The following is a 20,369-nucleotide window of genomic DNA, read 5'->3' on the forward strand; positions in this document are numbered from 1 at the left end:
GGAAGCGATAGTCGTACATTCCTCAAACGGACACACGTTTCCACGTTCTAAAAATATTTTTCTAAAACTCATGCACGCTCGTCGAAGGATATCTACGTCGTTTCGACAATATCTGATAATTTCGCGTTGAAAGTCAAAAATATAATTTTCACGAACCATTTTCGCGTGCCATGCGTGGAACTTTTCGCGTTCTTCCGGCGACATGTGATCGGGAGAATAATATCTAGCATCGGGAATTGATCCTATATACGATTGGTTATCGATAGTATTAAATAAGTGCGGGAAACAGCCTTTATTCGACGTATCGCTCAGACCAAAGGCCTTAGGTAAATCGGATAAACGCATCGGTATATAATTAATGCTATCGATAAACTTCGTATGTCCGACCGTCATTACGACGATTTTTGTTCCGTTCAAAATAACGCGCGGTTCATGGGTGCTCTTTGGATTTTCTACAAAATATTTTAAGATAAATTGCGTGTCGAACACTTTCGCATTATGCGCGATACAAATAATTTGTTTGAAACATTTTGTCGTTCGCGTTGCGAAATCGACAAATTGTTTCACGGGGTCGAGACGCAATACGAACTCGCGCATTCCGCACCATCGGAATCGTACCGTCGTCTTCGTTTGCACATGCTACACAAATTTGTTGCGCTACGCGAAGAGCGACACGCGACACGCGACCGTTTGTTTGTTTGTTCATCGCAACGTTATTATTTTCATTTTCACACACCTTTTTTTCTGCTCGCATTATCAGGGTACTTGTACCCTCTGAGGTCACTAGCTTTACGAGCAAGAGGTCGCATGAAACATAGATGATTCGACGGCTGTAACGAACGACATGTTTTACAAAAGACCGTGTCGCATTTATGTACCGTGTTTGCATGTATAAATCGCCCGCAGTCGCTACAAATTTTAACGGAATTACATATGCTCGCGCGAGATTTCCCGTTATATGATTTTTCCGCTCGATGACACTCGAAACAAGAATTACCGAAAAACGTACGGTTACACGCTTCGCACCTAATTATTTCTCTATCATGATTTACGCGCGACAACGAGGGCATTTTTTTGCGCAACGATGTCCCCTATCGTTTCGAAAGCCCTTGTTGCACGTTTCGCAGTAACCGCCATGCGAACCGACTGCAGCTCTTAACTTTTTACAAAGTTTTTATAGAGCGTATTAATCTAGCAAAAAATATTTAATTATAAATTTATCGGAAAGAATAAAATATTATCTTAAAATTTAAAAATAACATTAAATTACCTTCATAATTTTCCGGAGAATAGCCCGTCCATGTTTCGCACTGATGGAAAACCTCGATCTCTTCTTTTAAAAGCTCATCGCATATTTGCTCAAAAGGCTCTTCTCCTGTTTTCATTTTCTTCAGCCTCGCCATCGGCTTCTTCTTCGTCATCGTCATCGTCATCTTCTTCTCCTTCTTGTCTTTCTTCATCAATTTCTTCTCCTTCTTCATCTACATCTTCTTCTTGTTCTTCTTCGTTTTCCCCTTCCCTCATTTTCTTCTTCCCCATATTCGGATTCATCCAGGTCGTTTGCTTGTACTAAAAAAGAAACATCGTGTTATTATTATTATTATTATTATTATTATCTTTTTTCAAGAATTAGCTAATACGAATTTTATAACTTTTATTATTTTAAATAATTATTCACGCGGTGTGTAAATTTCGGTGTCGGCTTTGCTCACAGTCGGCTCCTCATCGATATTTTCTTCCGCATCTGAAACAAAATTAAGCTTTTATTAATTGAATTCGATATTCAGTGAGCTAATTTTGAAAGCAATATTTGCTATTTTCTTACCTGAAACTAGATTAACCGTTGGGATACCTTCCTCCTCAGGCTGCACGTCTATTCGCATTCGCACTTGTCCTAAAAATTCGATATTTTAATTTAAAAATCTGAAAATTTAGAAATCTAAATTTTCAATTATATCAATTTTCTATTATTTTACTCACGCTCGTTTACTCCTTTCGCCTCATCTTGGGCGGGGCGTCTCAATCCTCGTAGTTGTACGGATGTACAACCGCGATGTTATCTCTCGCTTAAAAAATATTTAAATTTAGAATTTTTTATATCTACATATTCGAATTTCAATTACTTTAAAAATAAATATTTACTTCCTCCGGTAATTCCTTGTAAAATAAGCGATATGTCCGCCAGCATCATTCTCCCCCACACCAGCCATTGCACCAGTTATATATTCTTTTACAATGTTTAAAAATCTTTTGTCCACGAAATACCCTAATCTGAACATAATGCTCAATAGGGTTTTCGAACACTCCGGTACGAATTTTGCAAATGTAATGTAATTTGTTTCTTCTTCATTTGTTAATAATGAAATATAAGCACTCGCGTTTATCATCGGGTTGATATTCGCGCACACGATAAAAAATCTTCTTAATTTTTCACAGAGTGCCATTTTTTCACTATTTTAGAATTAAGACAGCGAACGAATCGGCGCAGTAATGTAAAAATCGGCCAAGTCACCCTGAGAAAGTATAATCTCGGAAATAGACTTTTCTATAATTCCGCGCGGTATTTATACTTTGAAAATCTTACCCGTATACTCCGAAAAGAGTGTGGCACGCAAAAAATGCAGCGCCATTGGACAGGCTAAAATTCTCCTTAATACAGATTACACCTTTTCTATTCTTTCATAGCTAAAACATAGCTAAAAGAAAACGAGCTCCCCACTCAAGAAACATCTCTAACTCCCTTCTTTTTTATTTTGTAGTTTCTAGGTTTATTAAAAAATATTTTGCGAAGAAATTTTAAAAGTCTAGAAAATCTAAAGTTTAAAAGATTTTATAATTTTACAATTTAAAATTTTTAAATTTTAAAATCTTTTAAAATTTTTTAATTTAAAAAATTTTTTAAATTTTATAATTTTTTATTTGCCCATCTGCGCGCGCAGTTCTTTTTTCTTAGTAAATAAGTCAATGAACTCGATGAATTCGTCAGCCCTCGGTTCATTCGAATATCATTCTTCGAAGTTTCAACTTCGTAAATCCGAAGTAGTCTCTCATTTCGACGCTTGTGATTATTAGTTACATTTGAGAAGAAAACAGGAACAATGGCGAGCCGAAAAGCTGTTCCCGATACCGAGAAGCGTAATACTCCGGAACCGAGCAATATCCCCGATTCCGAGAGGCGCAAGTACATCTACGATATTCCGATACGATAAGGGAAATTGTAACGAGGAACGAAACGACAAGTTCCATATGATGCTCTCGACAACGTATGGACTTAACATCTCTCACACGAAAAGAATACACGATGAATTGCAAACGACAAACGAAGGAATTTTTGTGCCAATGGTTAAATTAATCGGTAATTATGCAGAAAGAATTTATTTCGACGCTGATTCCTGGCAACAATTCCTAAACAATATAAGGCTTATCGACGAGTATTTAAATGCAAACAATCGAGATCGGTTCCTATCATTGTCAAAAATGTTGCGATCAACTTTACCTCCTCTTATGGATCACAGTCCATATTACTGGCGTATAAAGAAAATGAAGAGGCCACTATGGAAAATATCGAAATTCAACATCGAGGATCGACTACGGATTCGCAGCCACCGACGAAGAGGCGTAAAACCTATGCTATCGCAATTGTGATGCAGAAGAGTACTTTTTACGGATTGAAAAATATTGTGAAATATTGTATCGATATTGTGTCGACGCGCACTTAAAACATTTATAAAACGTGACCGATAATGTTAACAAATGCACGCAATATCTTATAAAAGAAATAGAATTAAATCTTCCAAAAAATTACATAGCTAGTGATTGTAAAACTCAGTTTGAAAGAAAATTATCACGAAATCGCGCGCAATGTACGTATGCAAATAAACGATTTAACATTTCTGGATATGTATTTCGATATAATATTTGTGGAATTAACTTCTCTCAAATTTAAGGAAATTCTTCGTATTATTTTCTCAAATCGTAATTTGTAACTTTTATTTATGAATTGATATAATATGTACAACGATATAACAATAAACTTAATGATTTTGTAACTTAAATTCCAGTCTTTGCCCCTCTTATTTTCTTTTCACTCCTAAAAATTAACTCGCTACGTTACTTCGAGCTAGAAATATCTAAAAAATTTTTCAGACATTGTGTTTGTTATAGAATAAGAGCTTCATATAGCTCCGAGTTCATTAGAAAAACATTTAGTGCGAACCTGTTCGTTCCTGTTTTCCTATCGCATTCCATTCTCGTCAGATCAAGTATATTCCCTTCAGACTTCTCTCATTTTTTTTGTCGCAGAGATTTTGTCGCTTTATCGAATCCTGAGCGGTCTCGAAATAAATTTTTAAGTTTCGCTAGCTATTAGTGTCGGTCCACAATAGGTGATTTAAGCTTTAAGAAGTAGAAAATTGACCAATTATAATCGAATATGAAAAGAATATTCGACTATGATTGGTCAATTTCTTATGGCTTAAAGATTAAATACTTATTGTGGACCGACACTTAGACGTCAAGAAACCTTTCGTCTTAAGAAAAACTTGATTTACATCCCATATATACAAAGTAACAAATTCCCATATATACAAAGTAAATTCCTACTTTCGGGGTGTTCTGCGTATCGTATCGCAAAAAATCTTTTTCCATTAGCCGGAGTCGAGCATATTCCCTTCAGACGTTCGTCGCCCTTCTTATCGCTGGCGCCATTTTGCCGGAGTCCGCGAGCGACCTCGGAACAATGCAAAGACTCAATTTCCTTCCTTCGATCCAAGCCATAAAGTCATCCGTACCATATCATACCATAAAGTTTACATTCCATTCTCATCAGTATATTCCTTCAGACGCCTATCATCGTCGTAGTCGTCATTTTATCAGACCCCAATCAGCCCCGGAACAAATTTTTAATGGTTTCATTAGCTATTAGGCCTCGAGAATCCTCTTGAAAAAAATCCGATTTATTCCCCTCATATACAAAAAATCAATTTCCTTTCTTCGCCCCCTCCTGTCTATCCTACCATAAAAATCGCATTCCATTATCCGCTGGTCAGGTATATCCCCTTCAACATCCCGTCATCCTTCTTGTCGCCATTTTATCGCACTCCCGATCAGACCCCGGAACAAATTCTCCTCAGGTGTCCGCCATCTTTGCACACGCCATTTTGTCGGACCTCGAACGGCCCCAACACTTTCACCCCCTCCCCCCTATCTTTTCGTCTAGCATTTCGACAACCAATCACACCCCAGGCAGCTTTGGAAGCATCCAATCACGCGCGTGGGCAACTATGGGAGAATCCAATCAGAACCGCACCATTAATTACCTAATTATCTCCGGCCCCGCCCCTCAGCCAATCAGAACGCTCCATTTTCACGTGGAGGCCCTATCTTGATAGCTGGAGGCCACGCCCCTGGCGCCAGTGGGAAAGTGGTGGGGGTTTGTTTTGACCCCCCATTACTTAGCAGCTCACTATTTCTGCTAACCGGACAAGTACTCGAGGTAGCGCTATTTGGATCAGAAGTTATGATGGCATCGGTCAGCATCCACATTCCGCCGATCTAACATAGCGTAGAGGCAATCGTCTCCGTCAGCAGTAACTGATCGCTGTGTTCCACAGAGCCGAGCATGAAAGACAGTGAGAGGCTGTCTCTTCGGCCGCTACCTTCACATCTTTCGAGAATTATACGCGATCCGTATCCCCGTCTGCGCCGAAACTGATCGCGCTCGCAGTTAAGAACTGTATCCGATCCATACCTGCATCTGCAACAAAACCGACCGCGTTCAAAGATCCGTACTCGATTCATATCCGCGTCCGCGCCGAAATCGACCGCGTTCATTGTAAATATCCGCGCCGTCAACGATTATAATATCATTGCATTAATCACCCGATTGCATTATTCTTTGTAAATATCTGTGTCTTAAGTAATACTTATAAAATCATTGTGTTCTTTATTGTAAATATTCACGCTTTAAAACATGTAGCATCGTTGCACTGCATACACGTGCATTAATCATTGTAAATAATCGACAACTTTCTATTCATTTTCTTTTTTTATGACCATGTTTGTAATTATTGTACATTAAATTGACTTTAATAAATATCTAAGTATTAAAACAATATTCGCCTCGCATCATTCGCAATCCGAACCCGGCCTAATCCGGCGAGTTAATCCGCGCGTAAAAATAATTAACAAATTTGTCCGGCGAAAAGACGGGTCCGTTTTAAATGTTTAAATGAAATAACAACATTATCGTTTAATTCTGTTAACAATAATAATAATATATACATTACTATTTGCTATTAAATGTAGCCAAAAATTGATGAGAAATAGAAACAATTATTTTAAAGTTATATCATCATCATAAAAGATATATAATAAATAAATCAACTCATTGAAGCAAAAAGGACTATTTATAACTAGATTCGAACTTATGTCTCGACATAGCAACCGTTTTGCGCTATGCCGGAAATGCAAGATTACAAATTTCTAAGCCAAGCGCGAACCAAAGACGCGTGCTATTATACGTGTGTATCATATATCCGATTTAGAGCCATAATGCACTGAAATGAGACACTGCGAAATACAATAAAAACAAATGCTTAATCGCTAACATTGGGCAGTCGTAATTAATAACAGCGAGAATCGTATTATTATCTAAAAAGCCGAAATTAGTCGAAATAAACCTGTTAATCTGTAATGGAGCGCATTCCTCCGCTTCGTTCCCGTTCCGATTTTCCCTTGTCCGACCACCAGTCAGGGACCGTCAATCATCAGGCGGAGTGCGGCAGTAGTCGCAAAAAAGCGTTTTAGGCCTATTTTTAATCCAAATGCGTTGAATTTTTAATTCAAATACGTGCTCTGAATATTCGGAAAATAGGCGAAGGAATACCGCGAATCGACGCGTGTTTCGTGATATTCCTCCCGCACCGCGCTACATTCCGCGTCTACGAGCGCTAACATGCCCTGCACCGCACCACGCCACATCTTCGAACATCTCCCCGCGCCGCACCGACACTGCGCCACGAAGCGAGCGAGCGCCCCGCACCGCGCGACATCACGTCTACAAGCGGTAAAACCAACTTCGCTCCATGTCGACACCTCATCACCGAATTCCTCTCCTATTCCGATTTATCCCCGCTCCTATTCCTTATCTATCTCAAAAAATCAATTACTCGATTTCCTTTTTTCCACTCCTGTGGAAGAAGATGAAAAATTTCGCCTCCCCGAAATCGATCAACCTGACTGATCCGACCGAAAAATACTGAGGTCGATCTCGAATATAAAGAGATATCGCTCTTCAGAAATCATCCTGTTCTGCATTCGCGAGAGCATGTCTCAGCAGAATCGATCTGAATCCGAACCCGCAGAAAACCTGAGATACCTTCCCAATGCATCAAGTTAGCTTGGCCAGGCCGAACCATCACCAAGTTCTTCCACGGCACGCAGTAAGCTACTGGGGGCCTCCCCAACATACAAAATTCGCTTAGTCCGATTCCGCTGCCACCGAATTCCTCCGCTGAATATCGGGACCTTCCCCGATATGACAGCGCGTCCGAAAGATCCACCATCTTCCAAGTACTGGAGCATTAGTCAACCGAGTATGCTCAGTAATCCTGAATTCATTCTAAAGTTGTGGGATCGGGATGTCCGATCTCCGCGAGGGGTCACAACCTCAACGCGAGAATCCACCCTCCACTCCGCAGTGATGTATATGCATAACGAGAGTAAAAAAATAAAAAAAACGAAAGAGTGAACGAGATAGTATGCTTGCTCTTTTTCTGCACATCCGATTGGCGGTCAATGATGTTGAATTTCGCGGCAAGTTTGATGACAGTTTGTGATAAAGTTTGTTTCGAAGTATAAGTGACTGATGTTTGTGCATTATAATCTATTGTTTTGCAGATAAGTTCTAAGAAGCAATTTAAATACTATTGTATCCTTTTACGTATCTCCAATAATCAAAACTATAAGTGTTCAAAAACTATGGTCTAAACAGATTGTGGTGTAATACCATATTATGATATATTTGTTTACACAATATATCCAAAAAAGATATATTTAATAATTATTTAATAATTATTAATAAAATCGAATTATTTTCTTAACGAAACTTATTGTATATATATATACATATATATATATATATATATATTTCATGTTGCTTTACAATTTTTTTTCTGATAATCCTGAAAATGCATGATATATGTAATTTTGGAACAAATACAATATATTTTTTATATTTTTATTTTATATATATATATATAATATATATATATATATAATATATATATATAATTATATTATATAATTATATATAATATATATATATATATATATAATAAAAATATAAAAAATATATTGTATTTGTTCCAAAATTATATATCATACATTTTCAGGATTATCAGAAAAAAAATTGTAAAGCAACATGAAATACTCCAACAAATCTTAAGTTAAAGAAAAAATATTCATTAAAAGTTAATAAATTGAATTTAATGAATGAACTGAATGGAAATTTAATGAATAAGAACTGAAAAAAATTTGCTGACAAAAGAAGAAGAAATAGATAAAAAAATTATAATATGTGTTCTAATTTATTTTGATTTCTTTAAATATTTTAATATCTTATTCTCTTATAGGTTTACGCAAAATTTATCAATACTTAGAAGAGACATATTTAGAAACGATATGAATGATGCCTTGAAAGTACTTAATATACCAAATTTAATGATATAATTATTTGAAGTAATACTGTTGCGGCCGTGCGGTATTCCGTTCGGCGCTGCTAAAAGATAATCAATATCAATCGATAAGAGTTTGAATAGAGGATCGGCCCTTGGCAACGCGTCGTTCTCCGACTGTTTTATAGATTTGACGGCCAGATTTCGCGGTGGCCGGACGCGTTTCTGTACCGTTGGTTTAATAAAGAGCGAGTCTTTCCTAAAACAGTGTTCTTCTTTTCCGAAAGCGCTCCGCCGAGTATCGCGATCACGGGAAGTAACGCCGTGAACGCGACAATTTTGGGGGCTCGTCCGGGATCGAATTTTTCGATTCGTGTGTGTGTGTGTGTGTGTGAGAGATAATGGCGGAGCGACAAACAGAAGAGATGGGGACTGGACAGGAAGAGGCGAAAGGTCGGAGAGTGATCTCTGCGAGAAAAAGGGCCTGTACTCGAGCGGAACGGCCGGAGGCGTCTCCGAACTTGGAGGAGATTCTTCGCTTAACGCTGGAGGAGCTTCGCTCTCTGAGGGAGGAGCGCGCTCGTCGAGAGACGGAAACATTTTCAATGCCCGGTCCGCAGGAAGAGATTTCGTAACGTCCGATATCAGGCCAGTCATTTCCTTTTTCAAATTTTAATTCCGACTTGAAACTTAAGCCCGATATGTACGACGGTAGTGTTCCGTTGCGCGAATATCTTACGCAGTTTAATTTAATTGCGCGGGCGAATAATTTGGGAAACGCAGAGAAGGCTGTCGTATTAGCGTCATGTCTCCGAGGAAAAGCGCGTGCGATTTTGGAAGGGGGCACGGATTTTGAGAACTCTCAATTTAAAAATTTGGTCGCGCGTTTAGAGCTACGTTTTGGAGAAAATTTATCCTCGCAAAATTATTATTATCAATTTACGAATCGAAAACAGAAATTCGGAGAAGATTTAGCTGCATTAGGCTCGGATATCGAGTGTTTATCTCAATTAGCTTATCCTGAATGTTCTCCTGGAATTCGTGACAAAATTGCTTGTTCTCAATTTGTAGTTGCATTGTCTGATGTGAATGTTAAACAGACATTGCAGCTAGAAGGGTTAACGTCTTTGAGGGTCGCGGTAGAAAGGGCTTTGGCTATTAAAATTATTAGGGAGAATTGTTTAAAAGAGCGGAGAAATTTTGATTTTAAAGAGGTTAAAGATTGCTCGAATTATAAGAGCAATCCTGAAGAATTTTAAGAAGAGGTTTTCGGGGCCCGGTTTTCCAATTTCGACATTACTTTTATTTCTTGTTAATTGTTTTGAGTTACTGTGTTCTCTTTTATCTTTCTTTAAGCTTCCTTCCGTCATGGGGAGATCCTCGAGCCTGAGCACCAAGCAAGATCTTCAAGCTCGTGTTTCAAACTGAAAAGAAGTCTGCCTCGCCCCCGATTTTCCGAGTCGTGGTTTTTCCGGGGGACGATGGGCGAATGCCGAGGCAGGGGCTTAGTGTGTCTTTTAGAAAGACGAAAGGGTCCACGACGATTACCCCCACTTTGCCCGAAAAATAGAAGAGAGAAGTGCGCAAAGCTCAAGACGAAGAGTGAAACGCGCGAGAATTTCAAGAACAAGATTCTTCTGAAGAGTAGAGAAGACTGGGATTGGAAGTAGCGGCGCCCGGTAACCTGAGGCAGTAGCCCAGGGTAGGGCAGGAAGTCGCCAGGAGCCCAGAAGTCTTTTCCTAAGAGGAAGTTCTTGAAAGAGGAAGAATTGTCGGGACGACAATTTTATGAAGAGGGGGGCAGTGTTGCGGCCGTGCGGTATTCCGTTCGGCGCTGCTAAAAGATAATCAATATCAATCGATAAGAGTTTGAATAGAGGATCGGCCCTTGGCAACGCGTCGTTCTCCGACTGTTTTATAGATTTGACGGCCAGATTTCGCGGTGGCCGGACGCGTTTCTGTACCGTTGGTTTAATAAAGAGCGAGTCTTTCCTAAAACAGTGTTCTTCTTTTCCGAAAGCGCTCCGCCGAGTATCGCGATCACGGGAAGTAACGCCGCGAACGCGACAATACTGTTCTCTCAATTAGACTTTTCTAGTTCTTGCCTACCAAATACATTGAATGTCTATATGAATGAAACTCTAAATTAATGGTGAGATTAACATTATGGCTTAAAATGGGTATATAGATAATACCGCTTATAAATATTACCGCTTTATATAAAAGTATATATTTTACATATAATATTTCAACTTAACATCCTAACTAGCATCCCTTGTTCGTAACTGTCTTCGTAGTCGTTCAATTTTTATTTCATTTTTATAAAAATATATAAACAAATAAAAATATAACAATATCTTTTTATCACTTTTTAGATATTTATAATTATATACTACAAAATCATCATATCATTAAATTTAATATATTAGGTCCTTTTAAAGCATCATTATTTATACGAACATTTTTAATTCCTTTGGAATAATTAGATTCTGATTTTTATGTACATGTACTAGTAAAAATTAATATAATTCTGACATATTTTAGGATCAATATGTAAACAAATAAAAATCGAATAACTTTTTATTATTTTTGATTTATATTTTTATCGAGATACATATTAATGTACATACTACTGCCATACATTACGTATTTGTTAAAATTTTATTTAATTTAAATAATTTATCAAAAATATATATTTAATAATTATTAACAAAACAGAATGATTTTTTAAATGAAATGTATTAATGTGAAATGTATTAAATGAAATGTATTAAATGTATTAATAAAAATATAAAAAACATGTATTGTAAATATTACCGTTTTACATTTTAACATTTAAACTTAACTTCTTAGTGTTCGTATCTTTGTAATCATATAATTTTAACTAATTTTAGTATTTGTTTATTTTACGATTTTTATGAAAATATACTGAAACTGATAAAACTGATAAAAATATAAACTGATAAAAATATAATCATAGCTTTTTATTACTTTATTTATATTATCTAGGTTCATATTCGTATACTTAATTATATATTACAAAATCATCAAATCATTAAATTTGATATGTTAAGGCATCATTATTTATACAATCGTTTCTACTCCCTTGAAATAATTATTTTAGGATCAATGTACGACGGTCGTTCGATAAGTCAGGTAAAAAAGCAATAAAATCATTTTCCGGAAAATTCTTTTTCACTTTTCGACGTAGTCTTCTTGGAGTTCTATACACTTAGTCCAGCGGTGTTCCAATTTTTTTATCCCTTCGGAAAAGTAAGAAGTCTCGAGGCCTTCAAAATATGCACCTACAGCAGCGATGACCTCCTTATTGGACGAAAATTTCTTTCCCCCGAATCAGATCGTGAGGTTTGGGAATAGAAAGAAGTCACAAGTGGCCAAATCAGGAGAATAAGGTGGATGGGGCAGTAATTCAAATCTTAATTCATGCAATTTTGCCATTGCGACTGTGGAGGTATGAACCGGAGCATTGTCATGGTGAAAGATGATTTTTTTGCGCGCCAATCTCGGCAGTTTCGTTTGCAGCTCTTCGTACAAAGATTTAGAAATGTAGAATAATATGCTTCTATGACTGTTTGATCCTTCTATAAGTAGTCAATGAAGATGATTCCTTAGGAATTCCAAAAAACAGTGGCCATTATCTTCCCAGCCAACAAAACAGTCTTCGCCTTTTTCGGCGTACATTTATCAGGCGCTGTCCACTGCTTCGACTGCTGTTTTGACTCGGGTGTATAATGATGGATCCAAATCTCGTCTATGGTCTCGAATCGACGTCAAAAGTCTTGTGGATTGTGCTTAAACATCGACAAACACTGCTGAGAAGTGTCTTTTCGTGTGCGTTTTTGATCGATGGTCAGCAATCGCGGCACCCATTGTGCACAAAGCTTTTCATTTCTAATTCTTTGTGCAGGATATTATGCACCCTATCTACTGAGATGCCTACAATCTCAGCTATGTCACACACCTTTATTCGGCGATCTTCTATGACGATACGATGGATTTTTTCAATCATTTCTAGCGTAGTGACTTCAACTGGACGTCCGGGGCGCGCTTCATCTTTGATTGATGTCCGACCTCTTTTGAATTCATTAATCCAGGGATCGGCAAAACGCTGAAATTGGGCGCCCGTGAGTGCCCGCCTGTTGTGCACATCTCAGGAGCGTATTTAATATTTTTAGTACCTTAGGATAAAGGTATCGCATTTCAGACTTACAAAAATAGCGTTGCGTGTATATGTAAACGATAGTATAGTCTTAAACTACTAGTATTTGAATCTTTGTAACCTCATAAAAATTTTTTATAACAGTTTAGCTAAACAGTTTAAAAATGAAATATGCAAAAATATATTGTAATATATAGGACTTAAAATATATAAATTCTTATGAATTCAACTTATATCTAGTTAATTTTTTTATTAGTCAAATAAAGAAATATGTCCTACCATGTTTTGATTATCCTAATAATAATAATAATAATAAGTATTCATTAAAGGAAAATTTTAATTAAAATGCTCTCTATTTTTAAATATTGTAAGTTGTCAAAATTTGTGCTAAATTAAAAATTGTGTAATTAATACATTTAAATATATTTAACGAAAATTTAAATATAACAAAGAAATAAAATAATAATATAAACAACAACAATGTATTAAAATATAAACTTACAATACAATCATAAAATTATGAATATATATATTACGTTTAACAGAACTTAGCGCTTTAAAATTATATTTTTAAATCCAGAAGAATAATCTTTTTCCGCAAGGAAGACTTCTAACAATTTCGAAATAAACATCTACTGAACATTAATCTGCAAAATAAACGCTCAAAATAAAAGAAAAACGATAACTAAGCAAGAGTATAATCAAATTGTCTCTTGTCAAGAACAGTCAGACACATTTGCGATCTTATATAATTTAACGTTTGTAATGAATAATTAAAATAGGAAAAGAATCTTAAGTTCAAGTTTGGATAGTTCTTTATGGGAAGAGAAGTGATTCATAATCAAGCATAATAATCAAGTGCAATGTTTGATTTGTGGAACCATTATAAATTCAAAGAAATATAATGTCGAAAGACATAACACAAAACATGGAGCCACTTATGACAAGATAGAAGGTTCGGAGCGAATTCAACTTTTGCACGATTTAAAATCAGCTGTTTCCAACAATAAAATAATTTTTATAATATACATTTTATAATATACTATTATAATATAAAATATGCGTTTTTTACTGTAGTCAGTTTTAATTTAATTCATTATATTTAATTATACCCGATAAAAAATTTTTTGTATAAGGACATATATGCATATAAACATGTATAAATATATATATATATATATATAGAGAGAGAGAGAGAGAGAGAGAGATATGTCCATATATGTTCATATTAGTTTCCTTCCTTTGTAAAATTTTTGTTTGATATAAAAAAAATAATAATAATCAGAAAATATAAAAAATTTGTTGCCTGCCCGGAAAGTGGGAGTGCCAGGTTCGATTCTTAGTATGAGATAATATTTTTCGTTGTACACATTTCATGTAAGGAAGATATTGTAAATATCGAGGAAATATCGAGGATTCTATTAATTGGGGGGTGTTTCGCGAGTGTTCGCAATTTAGCAGAAGGAGTATATCGATGTTTAATCGAAATTTAAATATTATAATTTAGAATAATATATAAACTAAAATCTAGCTTCGTCGCAATCTGTTTTCTCAATAGTTTACATAAAAAATAATTAAAAGAATGAATAATTTTGCATTGTTTTTTTTACGAGTAAAAGAAATGAGAAAACATCACTCATATATAATCATGTATATTTATGATTGAAAGAATATATATGATTATATATGGACAATTTTTTTTATTCCTTCAAACTTAATTTTTTGTAAAAAATATATTTATGTACGTTATGTACATTATGTACATTTACGTATATATATATATATATATATACGTAACATGTTTTTACATAAAAAATTTTTTATCAGGTACATTATATTTAATAAAGACATTATTCTAATACAAGAAGAAGAATCGGAATTAAGTAAACTTGTATTGTATGCCAGTTACAAAATTGCTCATCTTATTGCACGCGAATCATGTCCATTTAACATTGGTCCATTTGTCAAACAATGTTTAGAAATTGCCGCAGAAACAATATATCCTAATGATATTAATAAATTTAAATCAATTAGTTCTCCTCCCGAATGAAGTACGTCGCATTGAAAAATTAGCTGAAGATCTCGAGCGACAATTGGCAATTTTTATTGATTATATATGACTGATATCGTTGATACTGCACAATTGGCAATTTTTATTCGTGGATAGTTTTATTCGTGTGGATAGCAACCTCTATTATTGAAGAACTTTTAAATATAATACTTCTGAAAAGTACTACGACTGGAGAAGATATATTGTTTAACATTGAAGAAGCAATAGAAAACATAAATCTATCTTAGGATAAATTAACTTCAGTTGCTACTGATGGTGCTGCAGCAATGATTGAACAGAATATGGACTTCGTAGGGCATTTAAAATCTAAACTAGTACAATCAAAACAAGAAATACATTCGATCCATTGTATCATCCATCCAAGAAACATTATGTGCAAAATCTTTGAAGTATGACGTAATGAAAATTGTAATCAAAGTTGTAAATTTTATTAGAACTACTGGATTGAATCATCGTCAATTTCGTGAATTTTTATCTTCTTTAGAGTCAGATTATACTTCTCCTAGTTTTGCGAAACACGATGGCTTAATCGAGGTAAAACTCTTCGGCGTTTCTTTCATTTAGCAAAGAAATAATTATATTTTTAGAAATGAAAGATAAATCTGTGAACTATCACAGCCTTCCTGGATTGCCAATCTCGCCTTTCTTGTGGATATCACTAATCATTTAAATACATTAAATTACTCTTTACAAGGCAAAGATAAATTAATTATTCATATGTTTGATCAAATTAGATCTTTTAAAATGAAACTTAATTTATGGATTAATCAATTTCAATCTCGACGGTTATTGCATTTTTCAAATTTATTTATCTATTGCCATCAATTATCTATTGCCATGCACATTCAAGATAAACAATATAAAGAATATATAAATTCACTTCAATTATTACATAATGAATTCGATTGTCGGTTTAGGGAAATGCATGTTTTAGAAGAAGACTTACTTATTTTTATGACACCTTTTACTGTTGATATTAATATTGTTACTGTTGATATTAATGTTCCTGCAGATATATAGTTAGAATTAATAGATTTAAAATGTAACACTACTCTTAAAAATCGTTTTTATACAATGATTGACATCGTACAATTTTATTCATATATATCTCAAGAACGTTTTCCTCGACTATATGCTCGTGCTGCAAAAATAATGAGTATGTTCGATTCTACATATTCATGTGAACAATTATTTTCTATTATGAAATTAAATAAATCACGATTACGCGAACAGTTAACAGATTCACATTTGAATGCAATAGTTCGTTTAAGTTGTGGCAAAACGATAACACTTGATATATAATATCGGAAAACTATGAATCAAATACTAATTAAATGTTATAAGAGTTGCTCATTTAATATTATTATAAGAATGTTTATTTAAAATATAGATAGTTATTGATTTATGCTAATATTTTTATTTCTGAGTTTGAATTTGCAACACAATATTTTTTTACTCCTTGAACAGCACGTTCAACGAACAGATATTCCTACTATCCCCTCTCCTCACTTTATTGCGCTAGCCGTCTAACGCTAGCCTCAGTGCGCTCGATTGTTGCCCGCGAGCATTGAGCGTCCGCGAGCAATGTCCACTTATCGATCCCTGCAAAAATAAACGGTCTTCAACGCTGGTGCAGAGTCTCCGTAAACTTCGTCCAATTTGGTTTTAATCTGCGCAGCCGTCCACTTCTTTAAATAAAATTGTTTAATTACTGCACGGAATTCGTCTTTCTCCATTTTTACGACAACTGCTGCCATGCTCACTTCCAACGCCTGTCTGCCACATGTAAGCGTCACTTTTAGCTGACACTTGGTATGAGGCAGTTTAAATAATGTTACTTCCTGGCCATATACTACACAGTTTATTGTGGCGCAAAAATTTACCTGACTTATCGAATGATCCTCGTATAAGTAGGTAAAATTTAATAATTTTTTATTATTTCTGATTTATATTTTTATCGAGATACATATTTATGTACATATTTATTCTGCCATATATTACGTATTTGTTAAAATTTTATTTAATAACGTTGCTTTCGAGTTATTTAATACAATTATGATAATTTATTTAAATAATTTATCAAAGAGATATATTTAATAATTATTAACAAAATAGAATGATCTTCTTAACGAAATGTAATTAATAAAAGAAATAATAAGAAATATATATTGTATTAAAATTACGTGTCATTATTTTCAGGATATCCAAGAAGAAAAAATTTTAAAGCAACATCCTGAATTTAATTAGAAATGTTTTAAATATGATAAGGTTTTAAATTTGAAGATTGTAGAAATGAACCGTGGAACATTGCTTGCCATTTGTTAGATTTCATATAGTTAGATTGTTAAGTAAAGATGTAAGTTTGCCACATTGGTTATAATTTCTATAACTAATATTCAATTCCTTAATGTTCATTTTTTATATACTTGATATCTTATTCTTTCGTACTTACAGTATTTTATTTAATTGAAGGAAAATATTATGAGAAGTCAATCAGTTGATGAGCGATCATGACGCAGTCATGACTTAAATTATGACTTAAATTTGTTTGAACGAGATGAATGTCATGAACATCATGAGATTGAAAAAATGTACTTATAACGAAGAGAAATAGATAAAAAATTATAACAGGTATTTATATATTTTAAATATTTTACTCTTTTTCTTTTGCAAGTTTACGTAAAACTTATCAATGTTTAGAAGACACATGAATGATATGAAAGGACTTAATGTACCAAATTTAATGATTTGTATACAATTTACCGTATATTGATATATAGTAATTATATATTTATAATTAATATAGTAATTATATATAATAATTGTATATTTATTTTATTTAATAATGATATTACATTTTTACCTTTATTAATATTTATGTTAATGTAAACACTACAAGATGCATGATATCATTAAAAAATTACCTTTTAAAAAAAGGTAAAAAAAGGGTGTCAAGTATAGAGACGCACTTAAAAAAAAAGAAGCTGTTGTACCAAGTTAAAAAATAGAATCTAACTGACAATATCTTTTATTTTAAAGAAATAAAATCTAAGTGGTACGTATCTGTTGGAGCAACAGCGATTCACGGATAATCGCCGGACTGCACAAACACCGATCCGAGCGAGCGATATCTTTTATATACGAGAAGAAACAGTTTTTTATTACTACAGTTTTCCTTTTTCGTTTTTCGCCAGTTAGGTTTGATCGAGCACGCGTCGTTGACTCGAAGAGATTGCTTTTCCGTATGCAGTGAAACGATTATTTTCTTTTTGGTTGTCTCAGACTCGAATATCATTATTTTGGTTCTTTTTCTTTTTATATCTACTGTGTCTGAGCCTCGCAACAAGTTATGGGCCCAGGCGAACATTGAACCAAAAAGTGTGATTAGAATAACTTGCCGCGTAACGATAATAGAAATGGCATCGTCGAGTTCCGTGCGAATCGAGCTATTAGACCGAGACAATTTCGACACGTGGAAAATTCAAATGCAATTATTGCTGGTCAAAAGTGTCGGATGGGAATTCGCGTATGGACGAAACACAAAATCCGAAATCATTATCGGAGACGAAAGATCGTTAGATGCGGTCAGACAATGGGAACTTGAGGAAAGACCTGAGCGATATAATTCTCGTCCGAAGATATAATTCTCGCAATAAAGAGCTCAGAACTGAAGTTAATCAAGGAATGCAAGACCTCGCACCAATTGTGACAAAAGTTGCTAGCTATATAGTCGTCAAGACCAGCGCGGAAGACAATACTCATCAAGAGGCTCATATATTATTATATGGAAGAACACGAAAACGATACAATCACCTCTCTAAATTTTTCATTTCACGGTGGAGAGATGAAAGTTGAGATTAACAGTGATTTGTTATTGGTGATGCTACTGCAGCCTTCCCGCATCATTGAGAATTTTTGTTGTACAATCGAATCGCACGACATATTGTGCGATAGTCGCCGAAGACTTTTAGGGTGAAAATATTGGGAGAGAGCGAGGCAAGAAAGCACAAGAATTATGACGGTTTAGTGAACGCGTTATTCGTAAAGAAAGGATACAAGAAGAACAAGACAGTGAAACGATCGGAACAAGGTTAAAAGTACGAAACAAAGATATTGTCACAGAAAGACCTGTTCAAGTGTCATAAGTATATAAGTGCCACCGGTGCAAAAAAAGTCGGGCACAAGACGGCGAAATATGAAACTGAATCCTTAAGGAACTTCGACTAATGTACTGAATGACTCCAACTTATGTGCAATTCCACATTGCGGAAATTCCGCACGTGAACGCAGTGAGTTTCGAGGCGATCGACGAAGTGAAGATTCGCGCGAAATCCGTGAGTATGTGGTACGTGGACAGCAGTGTACGGCGTATAAGTACGATAATAAAGACGATTTCGATTCAATACATGATCTGTGGTTGGTAAGGTAAATCTCGCGAATAACTCATTAATAAAGGTAAAAAGGTCGAGATTCGATGCGCGTAATGGCGTGCATAAAAGGAACAATAAAAAATGTGAATTTGAATGAAATTCTACATGTCTACATTTCCGAATTGCGAGCTAATCTTTTATCGGTAAGATCTGCGAAAAACGATTCAAGTGGTCTTCGAAAACAGTGGTGCTTCGATCATTGACACTCAGCATTGTATCGTGATGAGAGCCGTGACAATCGCGATTTGTACCTTCTGCGGACGATAAACATAAGGGAAAATACACATGCCGCGTGGAATATCGACGTGGAAGATGACTTATCACGAACGGAAACGTAGAAGAATGGGACACTTAAACTTCTGAGATCTAATAAAATGTACTGAGATCTAATAAAATGTACGAAGGAACTAGAGCCCGAGCAAATCCAAGCAACAACTTCGTGCGAAATTTACGTCGAAGGAAAAATGATACGATCACCATTTCTAAAGAAATCCGTATGGTCAACCAAGAGATTGTCCATTCGGATGTTTGCGGATCGATGCAAACGGAATCTCTCAAGAAATCAAAGTATTTTGTTACTTTCATCAACGCACGCATATATGAGATACGTTTTTTGCGGAACAAAGTCAAAATTTTTCAAGTCTTCAAAGAATTCAAGACGCTAGCGGAAAATCAAACTGGAAGGAAAATAAAATTTTAGCAAACCAACAATGGAAAGGAGTACCGCAACGAAACCTTCGATGCATTCCTTCGAGAAAAGAGAATTGCATAAAGATTTACTGTATCATACACTCCGGAATAGAGTGACGTCGCGGAAGAACCGTACACTTCTCGACATTGCTCGATGTTTATATGATGTTTTTATTGCTCGATGTTTTTATTGTAATCGCGTCAACCCACATCTGGACCGAGGCAATCAACACAGCGAATTATATATGCAATCAATTGTCCCAACAGAGAACACCGTTTGAAAAATGTGAAATCCCTGACGTCGATCACCTTTGGAAGTGAAG

At 35.1% G+C, this 20,369-nt stretch overlaps 1 protein-coding gene, 2 long non-coding RNA genes and 1 pseudogene across 8 annotated transcripts in view; 2 read left to right on the plus strand and 2 right to left on the minus strand.

Moving 5' to 3' along the window:
• LOC105423790 (transmembrane protein 114) overlaps positions 1 to 20,369 on the minus strand; it is a 517,194-nt gene that overhangs the window by 294,914 nt on the left and 201,911 nt on the right. For 2 of the 4 annotated variants that reach the window (XM_089081259.1, XM_089081255.1), the window contains exon 4: positions 5,479 to 5,755. The exons of the other annotated variants lie outside the window; for them this stretch is intronic. In XM_089081259.1, the coding sequence (XP_088937385.1) occupies positions 5,479 to 5,544 (66 nt within the window). In that variant the 5' untranslated portion in view covers positions 5,545 to 5,755. The remainder of the gene's footprint in view (positions 1 to 5,478; positions 5,756 to 20,369) is intronic. 4 annotated transcript variants of the gene reach the window in all.
• On the minus strand, positions 1,474 to 3,198 carry LOC148935630 (uncharacterized). Its single transcript, XR_016140240.1, has 4 exons — positions 1,981 to 3,198; positions 1,826 to 1,894; positions 1,679 to 1,744; positions 1,474 to 1,569 (listed from the first exon to the last, which is right to left on the minus strand). It is a non-coding gene; the product is annotated as an uncharacterized LOC148935630 (long non-coding RNA).
• Positions 3,247 to 3,946, plus strand: LOC148935631 (uncharacterized; annotated as a pseudogene).
• LOC148935632 (uncharacterized) overlaps positions 16,000 to 20,369 on the plus strand; it is a 136,116-nt gene continuing 131,746 nt past the window's right edge. Inside the window, exons 1-3 of one of the 3 annotated variants that reach the window (XR_016140246.1) lie at positions 16,000 to 16,840; positions 17,126 to 17,282; positions 17,399 to 17,557. This is a non-coding gene — a long non-coding RNA (uncharacterized LOC148935632). Of the gene's footprint in view, positions 16,841 to 17,125; positions 17,283 to 17,380; positions 17,558 to 20,369 lie in introns of all 3 variants that reach the window. The other 2 variants (XR_016140247.1, XR_016140245.1) reach the window with 2 other exon arrangements.

This window comes from Pogonomyrmex barbatus, unplaced genomic scaffold (genome assembly GCF_055798465.1).
Source record: "Pogonomyrmex barbatus isolate J1 unplaced genomic scaffold, ASM5579846v1 scaffold4, whole genome shotgun sequence".
Lineage (NCBI taxonomy): Eukaryota > Metazoa > Arthropoda > Insecta > Hymenoptera > Formicidae > Pogonomyrmex > Pogonomyrmex barbatus.